Here is a 27,493-nt window from a genome sequence, read left to right as displayed (position 1 = left end):
AGGGAAACTGAGGCACAGAGACACAACTTCTCTGCAGTCATGCACAGGTCAGAAGGTATCCAAATTGGATCCAACTGGATGGGCAGGATGTAGATGCTGCCTGACAGCAAATGCCTCTCTTCTGTGCAGCATCTCTCATGGCTCTGGGGAGTTTTACCCACCACATTAAGCCTCTAATTGAGCAGAGGAATAAAAAAGCCTGTACACCACACACGAAATGCTGATGACTCCTCCAGCTTTCTTCCCATTTCATTGATGAATGAAGAAGCTTTAGGTTTGAGTAGCAATTTTGACCCTCACACATTCTGCCCTTTTCAGGAAAGAGCTCTTAGCACAAGCCTGAGATAGCAGAATTCTGCCTAGATTTTCTTTTATGAAACAGAACATAGAAAAATACCATACAGAACTACACAACTGGCAGTATTTTACAGCACTGTGAACTCCTGATATTTTGCAACATTTTGCCAACTTCTGCAACTTTACTGTGAATCCTGAAATATTTGGTCATTAGCAAAAATTGGCATCATTGGGCTAACTTGTGTATCTGATATATAATAACTTAGAAAATGTATCAACTGGTTTCAGAAAATGTGAAACATATGAATCACCAGAACTTTAATATCAAAAGGCAAATGAAAGGACCCTAAAAAAGCATGATTTATTTGAATAATAATGTTTAAGCTAAAGGTTGGGCTTTTTAAACCCAACTGATGATTTAAAACACTTTGACAAAAATACTTAATTGCATTTCGGTCAACCTGACTTTTGAAGAGACAATTTCCAATGATGTCCTTTGCTTCCTGACTCAGACCATGACACTGCATCACTGTAGCACAGACATCATAAGGCAATATCCCGATTTCCACATGGAACAATTCAAACTTTTACAAAATGTAACAAAACTCAGCAAGCACTATGAGGAACAGAATGACAGCCTTTACCTCTGTAATAGGCAAACTGCAAGTAGTCGTAATGGAGGGGAAGGAAATTTTCGATGGGCGAGATTCGGCCCGAACGCGTGGCGAGTTCCCGGACACAGTCATGTTTGCAGGCCAGGACTTGCATGTAGTGATCTGCCAAGAAAAGAGGGTGAAGACAGTCTGAACTGAGAAGGATGGTAATGGTGCTGAGATGAGGACAGACAGAGGTTAAATCTCCCCAACTGAAGGACACGCAACTCGCACTACTCTGGTCCAGCAGGTGAGACCTGCGCACCTGAAGAAAGAGCTCAAGCTCCTTCCCAAAGCCAATGGAGAGTTGCAGTCACATTTCTGCCCCCCTTGAGAAATGTCATTCTCCTTCTGTTAACTGTAGAGGGAGCTTGAGCCTTTTGTGGGCAGGGAGCTGCTGCTTCTTCCAGGAAAGCCAGATGGGTGCAGGGATGTGCAGGTGGCAGGTAGATCTTCAACCCCAAGAGCCAAACCAAAGGTGAGGACACCCACAAAGCAAGCGGAGATGTAAAGACAGGGTGGCCACATATGCTGCCACGCAAAAGCCATCTCCATACTCCCTTCCTTCAGCTCATCTTTAATCCTCTCTGCTGCAAGAAAGCTCACGAGGGCACAGGGAAGTTTTGATAAGAGGGGTCGGTGCAGCTTCTCAAGCACGGCTGAGCGAGGCACCTGCACCACAAGCCTGAAAGGTCTAAGGTGCAAATATTGGCAGCAAAATCCCCATGTTTGCTGCTTCTCAAAGATGAGATATCTCCCAGGGAAATGCAAGCACGTGGTAAACATCTGCTGTTAGCAATGTTTCTTAATTGGTGGGAGTCCACAATATAGGCGTTGTATCAGCTGTAGAATTTCGAAGCCAACGCTGACATCTGATTCCAGTTTGGAGCCTTTGCTGCAATGCACTTACAAATCTACTTTGCTTGCTCTGTCTCTGTACACTATTAAAAACCTTAAGAAACAAACACAGGCTTGAAAAAAACATGTGCTCAGCTACCATAGCATTTCTCAGAGCTGCCAAAAAAACAGCCTGAGGAATTTGCAATGAAATCAAGTGGAAACTCAAAACAGCCCCCATTTGCTCTGGGCAGGTAGTCTGAGTAGTTATCTGATTTACCATACACATCCAGGGTATTACATTAAGGAGAACAAGAAGGAAAAGGACATAAATAATTTTGTTGTAATTTAAAACTATTTAAGCATCCTAGACCTGGAATAATCCATCACTGAGAAGCACTGCTTTTTCTTGGTACTGTCAAGGTGCCCTAGAAACAGACTATATAGACTGGAACCAATTCACTGAAATGCATCTGTCCCTGGAGTGGAGAGGTGAGAGTGTTTCAACCCCATGCAGCAGCACAGCAAAACAGCTTGGGATTGAAAAGAGAAATGAGTTTTGAAGTAACTTAAACTCTCTTTTCTTGGTGTATTAGTGTTCCCACTCTGCTGAAACATCTGGGGTTGAGCACCCTGGACCCAGGGGTAAACTCTGAATTATGCTGTCCTGTAAGGAACCACTTAGTTCCCTATAGCAATGAAGTTGCATTACATAGCTTATTTCCCTCCATGTGCCCTCACTTCCCTGTTTCTTTGGGTGCCTGAATGGCCATGGGGTTTGGAGTTGTTATTTTCAGGCATATCTGGCCAAGCCAAGTCTCAGCACTTGCACAGACCATCTGACTTGTTCTCACTCCCAGGTGACGTGCTGGGTTGAAGAGCACCAAACCATGACCACGTCTGCACTCCGCATGGTCCAGCACAGAAACATCTTCTCTACTCACTGGGGCTGCACTCGTCTTTCACAGCACAGAAACAACTTAACAAAGACCAAAACCTGTTTGATGAGCAGCAGCTTTCAATGAGAAGGAAGGTGGGTTTTCTTTGTCACTGAAGGCTGCTCTCTTGGAGGGCTTGATACGGCCCTTGGTGTCCTGGTTATGGTTTTAAAAGCAGGCATGATCAGCTGACAGTTACACTGGTATTAAGTCAGCCCTTACAACACTTCTCATACTTTTTGCATGGGTAAATAAACCCAACAAAGGCGGCTTCCCATCCGGTATGTTGGTGGTTTCTCATCTTGGTCATTTCAATTAGATTTCCTGTCTCGACACAAACAGCATTATGCAAAACCAAAAAACAATCTGCATCTGAATGGTTTTCTACACAAGAAGCAAAACTCAGAGCTTGCTGCAACTCCAAAACCATGAGCAGATAAATAAGATTTCTGTTACCAAACAAACCTTAATTTATTGCTCTTCTTTCCCTTACAACTAATTAAATGTAATCTCATTTCTACTGAGAATGAACCATTTTAATCCCCTCTGGCTCAGAGCCATACATGCAAATCTGAAGATTACATAGCAATGTCCAATTCTCTCCAGAGATTTCAGTCAAGATCATAATTAGGTGGGTCTCCACTAATGACAAATCCATCCTTTTGGACAGGGAGGAAAGCTATGTTCTGAGCCTTTTTGGCAACTTTCTTGGCTATCTGGATCATGGCCAAGACGACTCTGCTGCTCTCTTCATATGCACTAAAAAACAGAAAAATATAAACAGAGGCCAGCAAAATCTAGATTCCAGGGAGGTATGTGAGACTGTGTACAGGGGGAAACCGAGACAGTTTATGTTAAAGCACCTATACTTCCAGCTGTTACAGAAAGCTGCAAATGTTCCACACATCTGGAAATGCAATTCTTCTAGCCCAGCTTCTATTCAGGACCAAAATGAGATGTTCTAGTTCCCTGTCCTCTGGATTTGCATTTTCTGGCCTTCCAAGTGCCTCCTGCAGTGTTACTCGCCAGCAGCAGCGATGGAAGGGAAGACACTTCACCAAACCCAGACAAAGGTCCAAACTCAATAATTAAAAACATTACAGGGCCAAGGGTGAGAACTCTAAAGACACAAAAAGATCTCACCTGCAATAGCTTCGTAGAGACCAGCCTTATATTCCAGGTACTCGTGCTCCTCAAATCTCTGCGGTCCCTCACACATGATCTGGCAATCTTCATCCTCAGAGTAGTATCCTTTCAATGCACGCTCCAAGAAGTCAATGGCCAGCTTGTACTCCTCCTTGTCATAGTGCCTTACTCCGGCACTGTAGTCCTCCTGCAAAGCAGGTAGGCAGAAGACAAGACCATGAGCAGGCTACATTGCTCAGACCACAGCATCCTGCCCTTGCCAACTGCAGGTGCTTCTCAAAAGAAGGTACAAGTGGGCAGGGACAGAACAATCTCCCTGGGTAACTACCAGACATAAGCAGTTGTACCAAACCATGTTTAAACCATCAATGGACTTTTGGACCAGTGGAACCTCAAAAACCGGCCTAAATGCTCTTCTGAACTTCTCAACACTTAGGGAATCCTCAGGGTCACTGCTGGATTATGCATTATGTGAAAAAACATTCCTTTTCTTGGTTTTCACTTTCCTACCCAACAACCACACTGAGTGTCAAGGGAAAAGACTGCTCTTGACCCAAGCAGATCTGTCTTAGAATGGCACCTAATGAGCACCTCCATTAATTACACCAAACAACCACTCCTGCTTCCTTTTGTCTTGTAAAATCAGAAAGATGGGGTTGGCCCTGGCATTTTAGTTGGGTATTTGCTTTAGGGAGGTGGAAAAAGCTGTCACTCTCCTGCCTGCCACCCTGCACCCTCACCAGCACAGCCACTCATGTGCGTGTACCCTGCCCAGGTGGGAGAACCCAGCTCAAAAGAAACACACATAAGCCAAGATCGGTCTGTCAGTGCCCATGGAGGCATCCATCAAAGCTGACTGCTGGTGCGTGTTCACAGCTAGGGATGACCCCAGAGTTCCCTGAAGAGAGGGACTAGTTTGGGGCCGTAGCCATCAAACAAAGAGCAGAGAGTACCTTGAAAAATCAGGAACTGGCTTGCCTTAAAGAAGAGTGCTGAACGGGAGTTTGTTTTGCTGTATTGTAATATGGATCAGCAGGAACCTCCCCATTCATAGATGATGCTCTCTTGGCCTCCTAAATCTCTTCTCTCCAGACTGCCTGACACTTAACCCAGGCACCTCTTTAGCTCAGACTCACCATGTGCTGCTTGGCCTCCCAGTCAATCAAGCTGACCTTCCCTGCCGTGGTCTTGTAGTTCTCAATGTCCTGCTGTATCTCCATGTGCTCAGGGTTTGCCATGAAGAAGGTGTGAGCTGCATTTGCTGCCTCCTCCAGCTTGTTCAGCTGTAACAAGATAAAAAAGACCAAGTGAGTTGATGATGTAGGACAATGAACACAATAGTATATGTTGCACCCTCTGATGCCTATACCTCTGACACCCTTTTGACACCACTGCACTGGGCAATGATGGGATAACCAAGGAAAACCTGGATGCAGAGGATGAAGAAAACAGCTGAGATGAGAGGAAAGCCCAGTGCAAGGGAAATCGGAAGAGATGGAGTTCCTGAGAGCCAGACAGGTCACTTTCTGCAACATGGTCTGTTGGTGATGGGGTCCAGCCTATTTTCCAGCTGCACATCCTCTCATCTCAGCTACTCCAACCCTCTGCTCAGCCCCAGGTGGAGAGATGCTCTCGTGAGATATGAGAGAGAGAGAGGAAAGGAAAGCAGCTGCTGAGACCTCTCTCTACAAGCCTTGGAGCCTGAGCTATCTGCAGGCTAAGGGCTTCTGCCTGTAAATGGCTACTTGGGATCATGTATCAAGCTCAGTTGCATATAGCTGCAAAAGGCCAGACTCTGCTGATAGTGGCAGAGATATAAAGAGTTTATCTTGGTATATCAAGTTAGTTTGGATTTAAAGATTCAGAACTAACACCAGACATTAGTTTCACACTGGAGAAAGCCTCATAAACAAACATAAATGCTAGTGTTAAACACACCCACAGCAGCTGCTGGGAGCTCAGTGAGCCGGACAGATGTTCAGGTGAAACATATGCATGGCCTAGCAGGAGAGAGGCCACTTCCATGGCTAATGCACTCGCTTCTGAAAGCAAGCCAACACCACTGAGTACCAGCAAGGTACAGTCAGGCCCCTGGGATACATTTGCAGTCAGCAGGTTCACCGCAGCTTGTTAGCCAGGACCAGGCTAATGCTAGCCCTTGCAAGGCTGTGTCCAAGTGTTCTTCTTGATAGCGAAGCCCACATTGAACCCTGCACCACTACTGCTAGGCTCCTCCTGAGGCACTGGAGCCAGTGAGCTCAGGCATGTCTATGCTGTGCTGCCGTCACGGTACGGCAGCTCACCTTCAGAAACCTGCAGATGTACCCACCAGACAACCTGACCGGCAGATGACAAGAACTGAAAAAGAGACCTGCAGAGAAGCATGAGCTTCACACCCTGTTATCCTACACCTGGAGCAGGGCAGAGAGGCCACGTGAGGTGAGGTGAGGCCATGGCTGCCCTCAAGACCCTGCTCATTCCTGGGAGACAACAGCAGCTTCCTTGGGGCTCCTTAACACTGCATGCACTTCATGAATATCAACTATAGCTTGCCTTTCAGCCAAGCCATGAGAAATGCCCAAAACCTCTTCCAGTGAGCCCCCATGAGCTGCCCAGAACCCTGCATTTCTTGGGGGCTCAGAGAGGGAATACAGACATCACCAGCCAGGCATATAATACCTAGGTTCATCTCTGACATACAATTATCTTCAGAAATGTGGCTGAATTGTCAATTGCCTGAGCAGTCACCTCATCAGCAGGTTGCTTGTTACCTCCGCAGAAGTGTTTGCAACCATCTTTAAAATTCAAACACACATCTAATAACACATGAACTCCTGTTGAGCCAACTGGGATTGACCTCTGAGTGAAATCATGGGGCCTTCTCCTTGAGGGATGCCCCTGTGCATGTATATCCTATGGCAATTTTGCACGCACAGCTTGTGAAAGCTTTGTGGTGAAATACTAAGGGAAAAAATGCAAAGGATTTGCTCAGGGCATGTGGCTGCAGCGGTAGCATGGCAAAAAGTCCTTTTTCACACTGAACACTGCTCTAAGCAGGAATAGCTGGAGTGGGGCAGAGCAACAGGTTCGATTCGGCTACACAAGGAGAGTCCCCCTGGAAGCACCAAGCCCACACCAAATCACTTGGCAAATCTGCTCCTATTTGGAAAGTGGAGCTGTCTGCCAGCATTAATAAAATACCCCAGTTGTTTAACTAGCAGAATGATGCCTCCTTTCCTACTGCACGTAAAGTTTGGCAAGACTTGGGAAAATACAGAATGAAGACACGCATTATTTTTGCAAACTAACCTTCTCTAAGGGCAGCGTGGCGGGAGTGTGTTTTGGCTGTGAAGGAAGCAGCCACTGCCCTTTGAATCTCCACTCTCAAACACAATTTCCAAGTGGCAAATATTAAAAAATTACTGTAACAGGTTTCCTGTGGCTTTTTCTCAAAACAAGGTGGAATTAGGAAGTGCAGCAAGCTGCTGAAAACAATTTTTGCATTAAAAAAAGGACAGTGATTGGGAGCCCAGATTAAAGGTCAGAGAGGTGGGGAAGATACGAAGCACAGCAGGACACACACCGAGGCTCCTGGCATGAGGTGAATCCCCCAGAGAAGCACCCAGTGCATTCATCTGGGCTGTTTAGATTAGGATGAGTGCAAATGCAGTCTACAGAGCAAACAAGGGGGCTATACCATGAGTCAAACTGGTGGCAACTGGAGCCATCACGGCTGTTGACAATCACTGGCTGAGCTTGTCAGGGATGCCTGGGTGATTCTGATAGGGAGACACTGAATGGGAGCAGACCTCCAAATCTACCGGGGGATTTGTGAAATTGGCACTTTTATATAAGACGAGCTGTTCCAGACACACTCTCACATTGCTTGCTGGAGCATGGAGACGTTTTGAAAGCAGGTGCCTGGATACTTGAAGACCTTTTGAAGGAAAAGCCCAGCCATCGCCACAGGGCCAGACCCACGCCAGGCAGGCGCTCTCCTAAACCTCCTCCACTGCTCTACAGCTCCAGCACAGCCAAAATTGCTTGTGTGGTTCCCAGAAAGGCCAGGGCAGAGCTGCCTGAAGCAGCACGCGTGAATACCTCCAAAAGGAAGATGAAAGCTCCAGTCAGATGGCATCTCAGCCCGCTCCCCAGATTTGCCTTTTGAACACCAAAGCACCGCTGTGCTGCTATGCCCACAGAAATGTAAAAAATTTCCCTTGTGTAAACTTCAGAAGTTTTTCAGGATTAGCTCTGTGCTGACAACATATGCAGGGAAGCCAGCTTTTACTGCAAAAACAACATCTATTCCAGTCCTTTGCTTGGAGTTTTCCTAAGGACACCACTCTCCAGAATAATCCCTTGGCTTCCCAAAGGCGAGCAAAATGACTGTAAGAAATTTTTATCCAGGACAGCACAAAAAAAAAAACCCCAACCCCTTCACTGTATAAATTTTTGTTTTAAAAGAGCGACATTTCTATTCAGAAACATGCATCCCATCCTGAAAAAGCTTGTCTCGACATAATCCCACCCTGCAAAAGCTCATCACAGCTGGACAGCATCTGATACAGGATAAAGGACCGACCAGAGCATCTCACGATGGGAGTTTTCAGGTTATGCTGAGTGTAGGTAGGACTGCTGCTGCATCCGGTAATTAGAGGTCGAGATGGGACAAGAGATTTGTTGGAGACTCATGAGCTGCTGTATTAAGCCACTATTTGAGCTGTTCAGAAGAACTGCATTCTTCCACACCACAGCACAGATTTCTACTCACAGACAGTATTCTGTCTATGCAGACTTAAAAAGGACCAAATGCATCTCAGCAAGGGAACTGGTGACTCGAGACGCAAGATGCAATAGTCTGTTGTAAAATGTTCTTTCTTCCTTTGGTTCTAGCTCCTTATCAGAAAGCTGTCAAAAACTGTCACAGATCCTAGGATGGGCTTAGTTCTTCCTGGATAAAATCCACCCCTGTGAGATAGGAAGAGTCTGATTTCTACACACATCAAAAAAATCCCTTTCCCACCCTTGCAATAAGCCTCATACTGTGTCTAGGCTCTTCACAGCAGAGATGACCTTTGGAGTTTGTTAAGTGGACTCAAAGCAGAACATTTCAACTCAACACTTTCCAATTTATCATGTCTCATATTTGTCTTAGAAATATTCAAGTAATACAAGGAAGCCAACAGCTGCTAAGTTTTGGGGAGTTTTTAAGTGGATGTGTGTATATAAAAGCAAATTCCTAACTGGTAAGACACGTTCAGAGTCTAGCACTGACATTAATTATGAAACACTCTGGGGAAACTTTTGCCAAAACACTCTGAATTCACAAGGAGCAGGATATTTTGGTGTTTAAAGGTCTGGGCTGGGACTCAGGACACCTGGACTCAGTTCCTGGCCCTGTCACAATCTCACTGTGCAACCATTGGAAAAAACCATTTTGTTTTCTGCCTGATTTTCCATTGTTCTAAATGAGTAACAATAAAAATAATAGCATTTCTCCTACAGGGTAATCATTTTGTTTATTTAGATGACAAGCAACTCTGGGACCATAAGCATATGCAAGCATGCAACACAAGGGGATTTTGACCTTTGTACAACCATCACTGAATGAAAATCTGCAAGGAAAAAATGACAATTGTAGAACCACAACCTTAGTATGGGCTTTAAGGTCTGTCACTCCACTGGAATGAGACTGCTGGACTATCACTGCAGCTTTGCACCGAACCCTATGTATTTCAGCCACGAAATCAAAACACCAGCATTGAGGGAGGCCCAGGAACACCCTGGGGACAACCATTTTGATCTTACCATGCCAACAGCCAGAGCCAAGAAGGGGAAAGCACAACATTTTAGTGCTTCTGGGTTTTGATGCTGAAAAAGGTATTTTTCCTTATTCAAACATTAGGAGTGTTGCACTGCACAGAAAAATGGGAAAATTATTTTGTGCTGGTTTTGGCTGGGATAGAGTTAATTTTCTTCGTAGTAGCTAGTATGGGGCTATGTTTTGGGTTTGTGCTGAAAACAGTGTTGATAACACAGGGATGTTTTAGTTATTGCTGAGCAGTGCTTACACAGAGTCAAGGCCTATTCTGCTCCTCACGCCACCCCACCAGCGAGGAGGCTGGGGGTGCACAACCAGTTGGGAGGAGACACAGCTGGGACAACTGACCCCAACTGACCCCAGGGATATCCCAGACCATATGGCATCATGCTCAGCATAGAAAGCTGGGGGAAGAAAAAATAAGGGGGAGGGGGGAGGGGGGGGACATTCAGAGTGATGGCATTTGTCTTCCCAAGTAACTGTTACACGTGATGGAATTCTGCTTTCCAGGAGATGGCTGAACACCTGCCTGCGATGGGAACTGGTGAATGAATTCCTTGTTTTGCTTTGCCTGTGTGCGTGGCTTTTGTTTTACCTATTAAACTGTCTTGATCTCAACCCACAATGCCTCTTCCACTTCATTATGATATAACCAAGACCTCAGACAATTTTTCACAATGAGTTCCCATTTCATTGAACATATTACCAGATATTGGCAACTGTCATGCATTCTGAGTGACTGTCATAATCCAACCTGTTTCTATATTAAGGTATTTTCAGCACATAAGACATAGTTTGAATCAAAACTTCTTTTTTGGGAGGGAAAGAGAAGTCAGGCTTATACAGTGGAAAATGTGTCAGATCCCTCAAAACCTCAGCGTTTCTTGCCATGCCAAGACTGGACCTACCTGCACATAACCTCAATTAATTGCTGAGTGCATGAGTTTGACATGAAGCTTGTGAGAAAAATTTTCAAACCATTTGGATGACCTAGAAAATAAAGTCTCAAATCTCCCAAACAACTCCTGGTTTGCTGAATAGATACTGGTTTTTTAAACTTTTCCATAGCTCCACTGCTGCTGTGTTGTATCAAAGGCTTAGTGCACTGGGCTCTGCAGAGGAGGGAGGCTCTGGAGTCGGTAAGCACAGATAAAAAGTGAAATAAAAGGTTCAGTGTCATGAAGGATTAATCTCGTTGTGTCTACGCAGAGCTTACTGCCTGGGCGAGCAGAAGCAAGTAGCAGTGAGATGGCTATAAATAGCACGTGACCTTGTCTCCACTGTTTTATTATCCAGAGAGGTTAATCAGGAAATTTTCCCTCTGCTGATGGGATAGCACATTTGCAGAAAGATGCCTGAGCCGTCTGCAACCCACAACGGCACCCATTGTCCCTGCAGAAACACTAAAATTAGAGAGCAAGGCAAGCATATGGGCAGAAAAGGGCCTTAGTCAAGTGTAGGGAATAGGTACCAAGTGACAAAGATGTGAAGCAGCCTTTGTGTTCATCAACACACCATCTCCTGCTCTCCAAAGAGTTCACCAGTTTCATCTCTTCCAACTCAAGATAAATAGGGCTGGTCCCCATCCTTGCTGCTACTGTGATGGGGGCCAGTAGTGATGCCTTCCTGGAGGCTTCACATGCATCTTTTCAGAGGTCTTCTCCATTTTCAAAATGCAGACAATCTGCAATGTGCTTTGGACGGTTCCTTTCAAACCACCCGACCGTGGCTCGCTGTGTACTGCTGCTCACCAGTCATTCTGGTAGACCCAAATCCAAAACAGAACAAATGTGGAGAATTGGCATGGGCAAAACTTCTCATAAGAAAGGACACTTAGGAATGGTTTGGGGGTTTTTGTTATTCCAATAGTAATTTTTTAGTACAGAGACATATGCAGATTGGTAGGTACATGGTCAAAAAAGCTGACTAGACATTGAATTAGTCTCCAGAAAGTGGCAGATACTTGGAAATTTAAAACCAAACTGAACAAACCACTTCAATATTCTTCATGGAACAAATTCTTTCAATTAACCGAGACAGAAATCAGATTTCCTAATGAATCTCTCACTTGAGCCATGCTGGCAGTATTTTACCTAAGTGTACACGTGTATGTGCCAAGTGCACTGACTGCATTCCCCTGACTGAAAAGGCCATTTTGCATTGAGAAAGCAAATTAGACTGAGACACTTCCTTCCATCCCTCTCTGACATGCTCCTCTTAAACTGTTCCCAGGCAGGTAATAGTGAAGATTTTCACACATTTCTGGCTGTGCATTATATGCTTCAGTGCACACGCGGTGTAACAAATACTGCACAAGGAGCAGGGCACTACTCACAGCAAGGGACTTGCAAAACCACTTCCCAGCAGGGAGGACCCTTCCCACATAAATCTCAAACATACTGAGGCATCACAGGATTTATCTGCAGAGCAAGCAGTGGGAAATGTGTTTGTGTTTATTGAACCTTCAATCTGACTGATTGTGAAAAACACTGAGCCAGATTTTGTCCTGTGTAAACACTCAGTTCTGTCTAACATGCACTGATGACAGCTAAGTTGTGTGTGAAACAGTATTTCCAACAAGGAAAAATTCCTAGAATATGCAGTGTGGGCTCTCCTGGCAAAAGCAAAACCCCTAGAACTGGGTTTTTAAAGCTTGGGCAAGAAACCCCTTGTAGGTGACAGCCGAGATCATAGACAGGAGCTGGCGGTCCATGGATTTCAGCACACTACTCTACAAAAGAAGTCACTTCTATCAGCTGATAATGCCAGTTGTCCCTTTCCCTCCAGCCACAGGCATAAAACCTCGCTGCCAACACAGGATGGCCGTGCCACAGTCAGTGGTGCGAAACACTCTGCACCCTGGACCATGGGCTCTGAGCTGCTCCTCCAGAAGCTGTGTCTGGCTAGAAATGGCCTCTTTCTCTATTTTTAAGGATGCCAGCATAATCTGAAAGCTAAGTAAGAGCTTCCCTTTTAATTTTCACTGGAAAAGGTGGGATGTATTCAGCCCTCAGGAATCTGTGCTTGAGGCTCCTACACCCCAGAGTTTTCCTCGGTCAGGTAATTAGAGACGAGCCAGTGGCCCTCAGAGATGAGTAGTATAAGAGAAGTAATACACCTACAGACTAATGGCAACAAGCAGTGTTAGATAGTAAAATGTGGGGGGCATAAAGCCAGCCAGGCTTTCTAGAGTGGAGGTTTTCTCAAGCATGTCTTTCCTCCTGTTGTTACAGCATCCCTGTGGCAGTCCCAGTCGTTGCACACCTGGGAAAGTATCAGTCAAAGATTAGCCCATGCATTTTAAGCTAATGAAATCGAGCAGTTGGGAACAGGCAGTACTGACTATCCCCTCCTCACAGACCACCAGCAAGAGTCCTGTGGGCCACAGCCTGTTAGACAAATAATGAGCTTTCATCTGATATACTGACTGATAATAGACCGAGAGGCAGGTGGTCCCCTGCAGAGTGTCTTGGAAATACCTGGGAGGAGAGAGAGGAATCTTGTTAAACCCATCCGCAAGGAGTGAGGGAGCCCTTTGCCCCTGAAGGGAGGAAGGTCAAGGCTGGAATGCTTCAATCTGATTAATGCTAAAACTGATCTCACGCTTTTAGGGGAAAAACAGAACAAAACAAACTTGGCAGGCAGTTAAAAGAGCTGGGGGGTGCATCATATAAGTGTTGAGTCACAGAAGGAAGCAGACAGGGCACTCTCTCCAGCAGCAGAGATGCCACGGGAACGTAACAATATTCTACATTTCCACAAAGTATTCCAGCCTTAGGAATCTGAAGGCATTTGATTTGGGCCAGAAACAAAGCAAACTCATCCATGATGAAAAGAACTGAAGCAAAGTGATGACACAGAGACAGAACGGGGAATGCGTGGGAGAGGATCACTGCACAGTGCTTTTGCAGACAGTCTTACGGTGTCTAAGATCCCAACACAAATATAATCCACAACGCAGTCATCGGCACAGAAACAACAGTGTCTATTCAAAGGAGGATGAAGGCCAAAGCATGCTGCAGCACATCTCTATCAGAAGACTTCCCATCAGTAAAGGATTTAATTAAAACAATGGCAACACGTGACCTCCTCTCCCAATGAGGGGATGACAGTTATACTCTTGTGACTGAATTGATTAACAAATACTACAGAAGCTATATAGTGAATAACCTGGGGGCTGTGTGTGACAGGCGGATGTCATCCATGAGCCTACAAGAATAAGGCAAAGCAGCTTATTCTGGCAAACTTTTGGATATCAGTACTTCTGGCTGGAAAGGATTGATGGCATTTCTCCAGTATGCTTGCAAGAATGCAACAATGCAAGCTGGAGACTGGATCCAAAATTAGCAGAACTGTCACATATTCTCTGTTTTCCAGATTCTGCATTTTTCCTGCTTTTATGTATCTTCCCTCTCTGAGACCCATAAAGCAGCAGCATTACTGTTTAGATGTGAATTTTCTCTAGCATCCCGCCTCCATGGTCATTGCAACTAGTCAAGTCACACTGGTTGGTAACATCAGGCTCTGGGGCAGACTCCTAACCAAGCTGTCTCCATGTTGGTATCTCTATAGAAATAATTACTAAAACACTTAGGAAAAACACAATAGAAAAATCTGAGACAAACAGAAAAATTCTTAGAGCAGACTCTTTCCTCCCTTTCCAGGGTTTAGCAGTGGCTCAGCACCTTTTAAAAGAGTCAGACATGATGAGCTGTTGAATGCCCTTCAGGAGCCAGTTTCCTGTGAAAATACATATGCTTGTCTGCTGTTACTCAACATGATCCAAACAGCTACGCGTGCCCCTAGAAAACGCCTTTCTGAGAGGATGCATGGATTACTCATGACCATTCTGGAGCCAGAAAGCCACACTGATCTGGTGATAAAATGATACTCCTTTTTTGCTGCCCTTTTCTGACATAAAAAGAGTTTTGTCAAATGGCATATCTAAGCCCTGTCCCAAGCCTGAAGACTGTACTGACTGACTGACAGTGATTATGGTCAGTTTATTTTATTAACACCAGAGCTTTTGTTTGAAAAGCAGAGTGCACTGCCCTGAGGGTGGGCTGCAAACAGACCCATGCTCTCTGAGAAAGAGGTTGTTATCTCCCTCTGCCCTGAGTCACAATGGGACAGCAGAGGAAAAAGCAAACAAACCATAAATCCCAAGGGGAAAACAGACTCATAACATATGCATCATCCCCTCACCCAAAACCCTTTACAGTCTTCAAGGAAATGGTTTTAATTACCATGTTTTTTCCAGACACAATGTTTCTGGAATACCTTTTCCAGAGCTCAAGTCATAAACCAGTGGATCACAACTAGCACCTGCTGAATGCTTGGAAACCATTGTGATGGTGATGGACATTAGGGCACTGCAGACCTGCTTAAATAAATCATCAGCTCACCATTCCAATTCAACAAGCATTTTGCAAAGACTAAAGAAGTTCTGTAAATCAGGGGTGGGCTCTGCTCACCATGAGAGGACCTGACTGATACCAAGGGGAAGCAAACTGAGCTTATGCCTTAGGTGACTTTGGAGAAAACTGCCATCTTTGAAAAGAAACTTCTGTGCTGATCTGAGAGATTCACCACTCCTGGGCCAGCATCGAGGCACTGCATTGGAAGCAAAGCTTGCAGAGAAAGGGAGAAACAACAAGGAGAGAAGTGAAAATATATCCATAGTTCTGCAATATAATTTCAGTTGGTCTGGAAAGCAAAGGAAAGGTCTTGCAAGGGGCACTGCCTGTACAGACTCCCAAGATACTTCAGGCCAAAGGGTCATGTATCCCAGGAACCTTCCCCCAGTAGTGGTCAGGGATGGACAGTTGTGGGCAGAGTGTACTCACATGGCAGGTACACAGTGACCCTCACACACAGGGTATTGTCAGCAAAAGCAGCAGCTTATGGGCTTCCTGAATCAGGATTTGCCTCTGAACCGCTGTGCTTAAAAGCCACTGATGGACCTCTCCTCTGGGGAGCTGTGTAATCCTTTCTGGAACACATTTATACAAGCTGCAATAAATAAGGGATTTGGGAGATTTTAAGACATCAGTATATTATTTTCACCAGAGTAGATGTGTGGCTGAGAAAGACCTACTGCTAGGCTATGTTAGAGTTTTCAGAAGACATGGAGGTTGCTGCAAAATATACCTGCACACACGTTTACACACCTGGATGGCAAGAGACATTGCAGCAGCACTTCCTCAGGTTCCTCCAACATTCGTTACACTAAAACTCAGACCCATCTGCGCAAACCAGGGATGGGTTCTCCTACAAAAAGGCATCTTCTGAAATGAAGGTAGATGAAACAGGGCAGGGGAGGGGGCCTGTAACCCACCCTCTCATTCAGAACACTAAGAGCACATCTGGTCTCAAGGGTACTCTCTTGATGGACATCCTGAGCATGCTGACATAAGATGGAGTGTGTTGATTTCACAGTGTAGCAACTGACAGACAGGTTCTCAGCAAAATCTGAACCTCCAAGTTCTGGAGGAGAGGTCCTCTTTCTTAAGAGCTTCTGACTGCTGCAGCTGAGGTTGACACATGGAATGAAAGCACACTGAAGAACCCACCTTCATCCACTTCCACCTTCAGGTTATCCAGCACTACTGAAGAAACAAGTATTTCATTTGGAGAGGATGTAATTCTACCCTTGCAAATGGACTCTTACCCTACTCCAGCTCCCCAAGCTTTCATGAGCACTGTTACTAATTTGAGAGAGGAATCGCTGGCTTTCAGAGAAGAGTAACACCAGTCTCCATAATGACACCTCCAACAGCCCAGGGGCATGTTATGGAGAAGTGTACGCTGCTGCTCAGGCTCTTGGTGTAGCTCCAGCATCTCCTGTGAAGTTACACCAGGGTGAATTTGGCTTGTGCTTCAGCAAGTGAGGCCACATACCACTTGGACAATTGCCTCCATGCATGACACACACCACAAGTCTCAGCTGGATTTGCTGCTTCTGAAATGAAAACACTTTGCTCGCTTTCCCCAGCCATAGCTTGGTAATCATTACTAGACACTTATCAACTAGGCGGCCTTCATTTCCTGAGAGCCTGGACCTAATTACACCAGGAAATGCTCCACTTTTTCTTGAGACACTGAGAAATGTTGGTTTCTCAGCCCTCCTCCTATAAAGTCAAACTTTGCCCTGATTAGTAGAGGGTAGGGGAGGAAAAAAATGCAGCCAAATCTCAAAAGGCAAACTGCAGTGATTATTCACAGAGATGCCCTGGCTTCACTCTACATCATTAATAATAACAATAAAATGTCACAGCTATTTCACCTCCCCTCCCTCCCTTATTAATCTTAGCTGAGCCCTGTGAGGCCCCTGCAAAGAGGTATCATTTTCCCCGGCTTGCAGGTAAGGAGTCTGATGTCTCGCGGCAAATCAGAACCAGATCTCAGGGTCACTGGCTCCTAAGGGCATTCCTCGACGGAGTGAAACAAACCCTCTCAGCTCCGTTTCTTTATCAGGACATTCAGTACAATGGTGGGATGAAGGAGCCTTTGCCAAATGTTCTGCACACAAAGCAGCACTTTCAAATCCCGCCTTTGTGCCACGGGGCTGGCTGGGATGTTGAGTTACAATCGCCCGCTTGTAATAGAGCCTAGAATATCACCATCAAATCAAACTGTTGGTTAATTAGTGTATAAAAAAAACCCCTACAAATGCACAGTAATGGAGTTATAATGCTGGTAGCACCAAATCACAAGATCTGCTGCCGCTGCAGCAGCATTGGTTTCACCCTGTGAGCTGCCCAGGAGCTGCCGCCTGTCCCGGCGGGCGGCCAAGCAGCAGCTGTGGGTGCCACATCCAATGGGACAGACCTACAGCAAACCTGCTTGGGGAAGAAAGGCAAGGAAGATTTGTGCTAAGGGGCTGTGCTTCCTCTGACTGAGGTTTCTAGGCAGTCTCACTAATCCTATTATCCTGGCTTGGGAAAGAGCCTACAGTGAGGCAGAGCAGAGCTGTGGGTCCTCCCAGTGCTGCAGTTTTACTTTTGCAAGAGTTGGTGGAACGGCATGGGTGGAATGTGTCAGCTCCCAGTTTGGCCCGTGCATGTGTGTCCAAAGGGGTGACTCAGGAGGAAGTGGGCACATGTCTCTCCTTGAGAGCAACCAAGAGATGTGCCCTCTGCAAAGGGCTGATCAGCAGCACATCCCACATTTCTGACTCGGGGTTGCTCTCCTACGGGTATGTACCTTCATCTTTCTTCTTCCTCCCAGCCCAAAGCTGGAAATAAGACACGGATCTATCACCCTAGGCAACAGCAGTCCATGGACTGGACTCCTGGGGACTGGTATAATCCAGAAGGGAGGCCAGAGCATCAGAGCCAGCACTTCCCATTGATCTCTCCAGCACTGGTGACCAAGCACCAAACTGGAAGCACCAAACAGCCTGAACGAAACAGAGCTGAATTTTTTTGTACCACCATCCTCCCTGGCCTCTCTCAAGAACATGTTGCCAGTGATGCAGTTTATTTATAACCTACAGTAATGCACACGGCCTGGAGATTGCAAACCTGTGCCTGTATTCCCTTGGCATGCCTGCCTGGACTTTCCCTGCAGATCCAGCACACCAGGGAAGTGCTGCAGGCTCAGGGTGCTTTGGCAAAGCACCTCTTTCCCCTGACACGTATTAAGTCCTGACCCTGCAGCTCTGCCACGCTTGTAGCATCTTCTGTGGCCCTTCAGCAGTGCAGGTCTTCCCATTTCAGCCCGGCAGACGGCACTTTTGGGAGCACAGTGTTTTGTGGTGGGGGAAGAGCTCAGTCCTTGGACAGGGAGGCTGCTGAGCCCTGACACCATGTTCCACATGGGCTGCTGCTCAGGCACAGGGACATCTGCAACAGCTGCTTGGAGAACAGGACTTTAGAGAGCAGACGTGTTCACTGCTGGAACAAACACAAATACACTAATATCAACCTCTGAGCAGGTAACGCTTGGTCTGCACAGATTCCTGTACTGGGGTCAGATATGGATAGAGCCAGGCTGGATGCCAGTCGCAACCTGGACAAGCTTAAACACAATGTTCAGCTCCAACTTCTGACACCCTTGTGGCCCTACTTGATGGAAACCCTGTAGAGACACACTCCTCCACAACCTTCTTCATGTCAGGGGCTTAAAAGCATCTACCAGTGGTGGATGATCTTCACTGGTCTCCTATCCACATGCTGGCTCCTCGGTTTCTCAGCTCTCTCCGGCACCAGGAAGCAACATCCTAAAGGGTGCATATGTCACTTGCAGGCACAATGCAGGTGCTTATTCTATTACTGCTTGCTTTGCTCTGCCTGCCTGAGACGGGGAAAGCAGCTGTTTGGTGTGGCTCCAGCAAAGGATGGCAGCCCTCCGGAGAGGGAGCCCCACCAGCAACTGCAGGATGAACAGCAGCCCAGAGCCTGCGGTGAGCCGGACACGAATACCGCGCAGCAGCGTACATGGGCGGTGGTGTCTCTCACAGGGATGCTGGCAGAGATCCCCCCCCCGAGCACAGGCTGTTATTACTCACAGCACTGACACGTTCTGCAATCTGGCTGCCGGCTGCAGCCCCACCACTGATGTCACCCTGGCAGGCTGAGAGACATTACCCGCTGTCTGGGGCAAAACTGTTTTCTAGTATGCAAAAAACGAGAAGCTGTCTGCCCTCGCTGAGGACGCGGCTGAAGTCATGCTCCTGCCAGAAGCAAGTGCTTTCCAAACACTTCCGAGGGGAGTCAGGGTTTCTGCTTTCAATTCGTGGCTCTGGTTCTGACTTACTGGGAATTCTTCTGCCAGTCACTAAGCACCTCCATGACTCAGTTTCCTTGTTAAACAGGAGCATGAACCTTTTGGCTCTGGCTGCTGGGAGGTTGAATGACAGCATTTAAATACCTCGGATGACATTTCAGGGCTTAAGACATTGCAAGATTTTTCTGTTGATCTTAAACCTTATGCACCGGTCTCCTGTAAGAGCTCACTCAATGCTTATAAGTGGCTCTTTGTCACTGTTCCCATCCACACCCTGGTTCCTCTTTGAAAGGCAAATACCATAAAAGGCTGTTTATAGAGACTGAGATCTAGAAAGGAGAAGTCAAATAGGGTCAGGCTCACTATGACTTTGCTGCCCTGTACTGCGGCCAGGGAGGGGTGGTTTCCCACTCCCCCCCACGATCCGCGGGGAACAGCAGTCTGTCTGTCCAAGGAGCCTCCGACGTGGGTGGGTGTCTCCTGCCCCTTCGCAAAGAAACGTTTCATCTCCAGTGGAAACAGCTAAGACGGAAAAGGCGGATGATGCCAAGATTAAGAGAATTAGGAAAATAGCAAGCGTCCCTAATCAATCACACTTGGACAGTGAGGGTTTTATGCACACAAAGACTTCACTTAAATTTTTTTTTTTGCATTTATCCACAAGAAAGACAAAAATAATCTGGTGGCTGAAAAAATTGCCAGATGTTGATTCACCCTTGCTTTCTGCAAATGTTTCCATTTTGTTGAAAACTCAATTTGCAAACTCAGGAACTACCAAAAGATTTTTTTTTTTTTTTTTTTTTAGAAAATAAAACCTTCAAGCAGCTCCAATGACAGCACATGACATGGATGAAGGCAGAGGAACTCTGTCATCTAGCAGACTTCATGCTGCTAACATTTCCCTGGCCTGGAGCAGCAGAACCAAACCAGTCATTCTCTCACAGCCTGGTATCAAGTCTTGGTTTTCCCTGGCATGGAGAAGAGAAAGCTTAAAGAAAAAGATATGTCAATGCAGGGATTTTTAAAACTAACTATATTAATAAACCTTAGTGGAAAGCATTCTAGTCATCACCTCATTCACAAAGGTCCTTTAACTTGGTTAAAGATGATCCAGGGCCACAACTGAGAGAGTCAGAGACTGAAATAGAAGCCACAGAAGGAAGCAAGGTAGCCAGGATGTAATGACATCCTATGGGAATCACCCCAAACACCTGAATGGAAACCACAAGCCCTGAGAAATCCCATCACAACCAGTGAGAAGGATCTGCATTTTGCATGTCAGTCCAAAGGCAGCATCTCTAGTACAGCAGCCCTGTAGAAACAGCTCAGGGGTTATTTCAATATTTAAAAAGACATCACTTAAGAAATCATCTATAACTTCATATCTCATCTCTCAGAAGATCCAAAGCACACTAACTCAGCCTGAGTAATCCATAAAACCTAGAGCCTAACCAGTAGGTATGGCTTCCCAGAAAATCTAAACCTATGTTCTGGTTGCAGCAGGTAACGGTACTCCACAGACCATGTGGCCAACACTGGGTTTCCCAGGCCCCGCACACCATTGTGCACCACTAACAACATCTCAGAGCATTCTATGCTGCAGAGTGCAGGAGCTGCACCACTTTCCAACATTTCTGTTCTAAACATGAATTTACAGCCAGCTATCGATGGATTAAATATGAGGGGGGAGACCAAGTCACAAGTGTATTGTCTCATTTACTCACTTAGCCTCCTGCCATGGGCACCTAACCATAATATTGCATTTAATTTTGTTTACATTTTTAAAAAGAATCACTTTGGACTTACTTTCCACAAAGTCCTTCTGTTTGATTTAGTGCACAACAGCTGTTCATGTCAAAAAGCTGTTGGAAAAACATTCATCTGCTCCCAGACCAGACTACTGTTAAAAAAGCAGAGCATACTTCTAAAATTTAAAAAAAAAAAAAAAAAGATGCTTTAAAAAGTACAAGTATGAAGAACTTTTGACAAATGTGTTTTAGTTGTTGCTGAGGCTAATTCAAAACATAAATCCCCGCAGGTGTAACTTCACTGGAAACATGAGGCTTTCCATCCAAAATAAATCTGGGCCACAGAATAAAATCTGCATGACCTAAATGGTGACTTGGTTGGCAACCAGAGGCATGGGCAGACTTGCATAGCTAGCACCACTATTGCATTCAGCCCTCTGGGTTATTATTTACAGATGCTTCCTATGATGACAGCATCCCTCTCCTCCCACTCTTCGGGAGTGCTTCCCCAGCACAGGAAGCTCCTGAGCCTCTCCCCGCACAGGGAAGCACGGCTCACCAAGCTGAAGTGTCGTGGTGCCAAAACCAGCACATGAAGCCACTCTGCAAGACCACGAAGCAGTGAACAGGGCACAGGTATCTCAGTTGCACTGCAAAACCCAGTGAAGGTTGGCACGGCAGGGCTCATCTGGAGACTGTTTCAGGGCCCTGGGCTGTACCCACAAGCCCTCGAGGTCTGGCAGAGCACACTCAGCTCACGCTGCCAGGCTGCGGCACAGGCACATGCAGCAGAAACATCCCAGGAATGATGCAAATATAAAAAAACCCTGGTTTCCAGTGACAGCAGCAGAACGCTCTCTTGGCTGCCAGACCACAAACAAGCTGGAGATGTTTCCCTCCCTCATCCTACTTGACATGAGACCTGAGTCAAGCTCCTTCTTCAGCAGGTCTCCAAAGGGTTTACGATGAGACCATCCATATGTCTGATTCCCAGCTGCACACAGACCTGTCCTTGCACTGGCAAGGTGAAAAGGCTCTGATTTATGGGGTACTGGTGGCAGCAAAAGCACTGTCTTGTGATGGGTCAGGAGGGACACCACCAACCTTCAATTTTCCAGCAACGCTGCACTGGATTTTACACCAGACAAGCAACAGCAGTAGCAGCTTTCAACTCCTCTGGAAAAAACAGAGTTGCTTTGAGAGAAGCACCAGGAAGGACCAGAGCTCCAGCCAAACTTTTCAATGGCTGCCCACCTTGGTTTGCCTGGGTGTGCAGGCAGGACAGGGTGGGCTTCTCACTGCAGCTCAAGACTCAAATTCTTTTTCAGGCATGGGCTGACGGCTGCCCACTATGCCTGGATCCCTCAAACCAGGGCTGCAAGGCAACTGCCATACCTTGCTCCTGTGCCATATCACACGCTTTTCTCTTGTGCCCAGCAGGTCAGCTGGCTTGCAAGCACTTCTGGTCCCAAGGAAAGGAGAAGTGCAGGGAAAGGGGTCAGACTTACATGCCCATTAACTGCACAGAATAGTGCTCTTTATCAGCCCTACCATGGAAAAGTTATTACCTACGTATTTGGTGACAGTGGTACGAAGAGCCAGATCAGAGCAGGACCCACTGTGCCAGCTGGCCAGTGCAGCCCCAAACACGTGCAAGAAGGTGGGTAACTCCTTCTCCCGTGCCCAAGTCAAATGAGGGCTTTAAGATGCCCTCACCCTGGAGAGCTCATGAATGAGGTTAAGGGAAGGCACCAGAGACAAAGTCTGGAAGAGGATGACAGCAAGAACAAGAGGGATACACAATAGAGCTTAGCTTTTGTAAAGCAGAGGGGCCCAAATCATGCAAAAAGGCTTTACGATCCCTCAAGCAGGAAATAAGTGATGACATACTGTCATGTTGCTGTGTCAACAGCTGACACATCGCAGCAGGACAATTTCACGGACTCCCATGTTATTTTAAAAGCTTTCTTTGAAACTGCAGAGTTAGGGCAGAGGAGCTTCAAGCTTTGCAGAGCAATGGCTCTGAAGAAGACCTCAGCCTGCGTAGAGGAGCCACAGTCAGCCCTGACATCCACAGAAGGCATCTGGGGCTCACCACAGATTGCTGCTGATACAAACCCAAAGCACCAGACTCCCTTCCCTTTCCCCCTCCAAGAAAACAGTACTCTGACACAAAATGTGTTCAAAGGGTTCACTGTTGTCTGGCCCGCACATGCAATGCTTGAAGCTAGCCTGGAAGTCCTCAAGGTTGTGGGCAAAGTTCTGCATGTCTCAAGCAGGCTACAGCACTTCTGAGAGTCTCCTTTATCCTTAAGAGGGGCTTTTTGTTTGCTTTCAACATTATGTACGAGAAACAAAACATTCCTCCCTCCTGCTGCTCTCCCTCTCTTTCTTATCAGAAGCAGCCACTGGCATTTTCACCAACAAAATTGCCAGGCTGTTTTTCTAAGGGTCTGCATAATTACTTTTTCTGCTTTTTTTTCAGCAGTGGGATGCAGGAGCCAAATCCTTGAGGACCGGCCCACAGGGTCCTGCCGTGCTGGAAACCAGGAGGGATATCCCCAGGAAACCTTGGATTTCATAGCGCTGCCAACTAGAACTGCATTTCTGCTTCCAGCAGCGGGTTTGGCATAAGGCACATACTCGGATACCAGCAGAAGGAACAAAACCCATGTTCCCTATGAGCCTCATGGAAAGGCTACCCCTATTCAGCACAAATTCTGCAAAACCCATTCAATCCCTAAGGAACATTTTACAATCTGATTCCATTTTCCAGCCCATGATGTTAGCCTCTGTGTAGATGCATCTCCCACATGGTTTTGCTTTTCAGAGTGATGCTGCTTTTGGGAGAAGTTTGCTAGAGTTACCAAGTGAGTGCACACAACCCTTTCCCTGGAAGGCAACATGTTAGAAAACAGCTTGGGCTCATACATCAGAGTAAGCGGTTTTGCTCATTAACTTAATCATTTACTTAGACCAGCAAAGCCTCCTCTCTGCTCCAGGTTAGTGCCTCCGTCCCCTGCAGCAAGCAGGCAGACACTAGCACCACCAGCAGATCTGCTCTAACCAGCTGCAGCGCTGCCGGCCAAAGCAGGAGGCAGGATCCTGGGCCACGGCCGTGACTCACTCTCCCAGCCCTGCCAAAGAAGTAGTTTTGGAGTGAGGAGGCGAAAGGGAGACTTAAATTAGAAAGCTGGTGAAACAAAATGAAAGAAAATCCTCCTCAGCTCTCCTTGCTTGGATCCAGCAAGGATAAAGGGGAAAAGGTGTGGAAAGTGCGAGAGGTGTCAGAGCACAGCGTGGTGCTGCACCAACACAGAGACAGGCTCTGGTCAAGGAACCTTTTCTTCTACCCGAGGGAATCGCCCTTTTCAGTATTTCACCACCTGCTCTAGTGGAGCGATGACCGTGTCTACAGTGCCGTTTGCCACACAGCACGCGAGCTGATGCACTGTATGGGCATGTCACATGCTCTGTAGGGTGCTGCCAACCACACTGGTGCTGGGTGGGTTTCCCTCACTACCATCTGCTGTAGAACATTAGAAGAAGTAAAACATGCCCTGAATATTTCCCCTACCACTACATATAAGGCTGAATGATTTTGAGTCCACATACAGGTTCAGGAAAGCATCAAGATTAGAACCACTACGGTTAATGGCAAATCTCCTAATGTTAAGCATAGCTCAAAATAGCTCAACCACAGGTAAAGTAGACCAAAAAACAGATGCTCCAGGTTTGCTTATCCCTTCAAAGCCACTCCCCAAGCTCTCTCTCAATTTGGCAGGTTAAATGCAGCTGTTTCTTACATACTGGCTACATAGCTAGCTGCTGTGCTAGCTATAGGCTGGCACTTCTCCTGCAGCACAGACAGGCACACAGAAGCAGACCGGGAGCTGCTCAGCCGACGGCTCTGCTCCCCTCCAGCTCACACTTCTCCCTTCTTCACCACAAGGACCCTCCCAAGAAAGACACAGCCGCCTCTGAGCATCACCACAGACAGGCTGGGTCGCAGGGGTCACTATGCACCTTCTGCCCTCTGTGGGCTTACTTAGCAGGTTATATCAAATATGCAGGTAGGGAGATGGGAACTTTTTAGGTTTCCCAGGAAGAAATCCTTAGTTCTCTTACTGTACTTTGACCACAGCAATGAATGACCTTAACAAGACTCAACCATATATCTAGCTGACAAGAAGGGGTTGGAGGTACAGCAGATCAGCGTGAAGCACAGCCCATAAATACCGACAGAAGAAATCTGAAACTAGGATGAGTGCCCGGCCCACAGATCACATTGCTGTGAAGAAAGCTGGAGACATAGGTTCAGGCTGGCATTAGACTTGTAAAATAATTTCCTGCTCTGTGTTGGTTTAAGGCAGACCCCATTTTTCTGGTCCCTCAAGTCAATGTCTGCTTAGGCAGATTAAGTATATAACGTGCTACTAAAAAAGATTCGAAAAAAATATGAGTGCCAGCGACTTGGACTTAGAACCATCACACTGACCCAAGAGACCCCTGTGCTAGGACCCATCCAGCCATGTCCACAGGCTCAGTGAGGCCAGAGCTGAGAGCGGTGCCCATGGCTGCAGTCAGCACCAAGCATGATGCCAGCCCACAGCAGCATAGCTGTGGTACGCATGATGCCAGGATATGTGCTGGTAAGGTCTAGAAGCTTTTCCAGCAGGACTTGGTCACATCAGCTCAACACCAGCGAGGACAGCCTGCAGAGCAAGCTCAGCCCTGGTCGGAGAAGTGCCACATCTTCTCACCTGTCCTAACTCCCAACATAAACCCAGATGTTACAACTCCAGCATTTGCCACTATAACTTCTGGTTTAATGTGCAAAACAAACTACAACAATTAATTGCACCTCTAAGCATCAGCAGCCAGAGTTTCCAGCACAGAACCTCTCCTATTAATTCTCCCAGCCAACTTTTAAGGTAAAAAGCCATTATTGCATCTGCTGGGAAATGGAGACGAGTCACTTGGGTTGAGTCCACAAGCTGAGGAGAAAGTGGGCTTGGCCATGGGAATGGGCCTGGACCAGCTCTGAGCAGATGGAGTAAGCAGACCCTTGCTTTTGGGGTTCACAGTCATTGCAGGATACACATCCCAGAGAAGTTACAACCAAGTCAAACCTGACCCCTCTTCCTGTGCTTACGTCCCTGATCCAGGATGCTTCCTACAGGAAAACCCATTACATCCTGTCCCACACACACACTTTGCCCAAAAACCTTCCTCGTCAAGTTTCAGCCCACAGCTGAGATTTGATAGCCAAGTTAATAACTCGGGGAGGTGTCAGTTCAGAGCAAGGAGGATGACAGTCAGGCTCACTTTTTCCCACAGCCCTCCGTGCCTGATAAGTGGGACAAGCATCAGGAAAGGGAGGAGGATGCCGTGCCATGGCTCTTGGGAAATCCCGCTGCATGACTGGCTTGGCAGGCTGGATCAGTTCCCAGGCAGGCAGGGCAGATATTGTCAATGAAAGAAAAGGTCTGATTAGGCCTTTCTACCACTAATAATATCAAAATAGCATATTGCTTTCATTTGCAGTCAAGCAGAAAATGAAACAGCGCAAAAAGGAGAAGCTGCAGGTGAAGTGGACTGGAATAATGTGGTGTCTGCAGGAACGACAGCCTTCAAAGTGCTCTTAATACTCAATTTTTCTCTTGAGCATTGGGAGGTCTGTGAGGTACAAGCTATCAACTCCTACTCACCACCCCATGGGAATCCTCCCACGCTTCTGCCTTTGCATTGCTGGTAAATTGGCAAGTGTCTCCTCCAAGCTACAGCAAGCCCCTGGGAAACACAAGCCGGATGGTCCTCTCGCCCACTCTGATGCACTGAAGGAAGGACATCCTCACTTTCTACCTCCGAGAGCCATTAAAGTGCACGTTCTTCAGTGCAAAGGGGAGCAAAAATGCTTTTGGCTGGCATTTAAACCCAATAATGAATTATGGCTCAAGACTCTGGCCCATAGGCAATCAGCTCCAAAATCAAAACCTGCAGAGGACATCTCCTACATTCTGCTACACAGAATGACAGCTCACACTTTGACAGACTTTGATGCCTTGGGTCTCCCACATCGGGTCCATCACACCCCACTTGCCCCACAGCCTGGACAGAGCCTGGGCTCTCTGGGGCAGGAAGGGTTTGGGAACATGCCTGTACAGTGATTAACAAACTAAAGCACTGACCTTTTGTGAGTCCCTACTGCTATGGCAGCAAAAATAAATAAAAGCAGGAATACCAAAGAATTAATTGAAGGAACCTACTGCAACTCTGTATAGCTTTTTTCCCCTCTTTTTCCTGCATATACTGTGCAAA

At 46.6% G+C, this 27,493-nt stretch overlaps 1 protein-coding gene across 5 annotated transcripts in view; it reads right to left on the bottom strand.

Moving 5' to 3' along the window:
• Positions 1-27,493, bottom strand: part of P3H2 (prolyl 3-hydroxylase 2) — a 74,913-nt gene that overhangs the window by 11,946 nt on the left and 35,474 nt on the right. For all 5 annotated transcript variants that reach the window (XM_074833976.1, XM_074833977.1, XM_074833979.1 and 2 more), the window contains 3 exons: positions 5,008-5,154; positions 3,869-4,058; positions 942-1,073 (listed from right to left, as the gene is read on the bottom strand). In XM_074833976.1, the coding sequence (XP_074690077.1) occupies positions 942-1,073; positions 3,869-4,058; positions 5,008-5,154 (469 nt within the window). The remainder of the gene's footprint in view (positions 1-941; positions 1,074-3,868; positions 4,059-5,007; positions 5,155-27,493) is intronic.

This window comes from Strix aluco, chromosome 9 (genome assembly GCF_031877795.1).
Source record: "Strix aluco isolate bStrAlu1 chromosome 9, bStrAlu1.hap1, whole genome shotgun sequence".
Taxonomy (NCBI): domain Eukaryota; kingdom Metazoa; phylum Chordata; class Aves; order Strigiformes; family Strigidae; genus Strix; species Strix aluco.
This window is presented reverse-complemented; position numbering and strand designations above follow the sequence as displayed.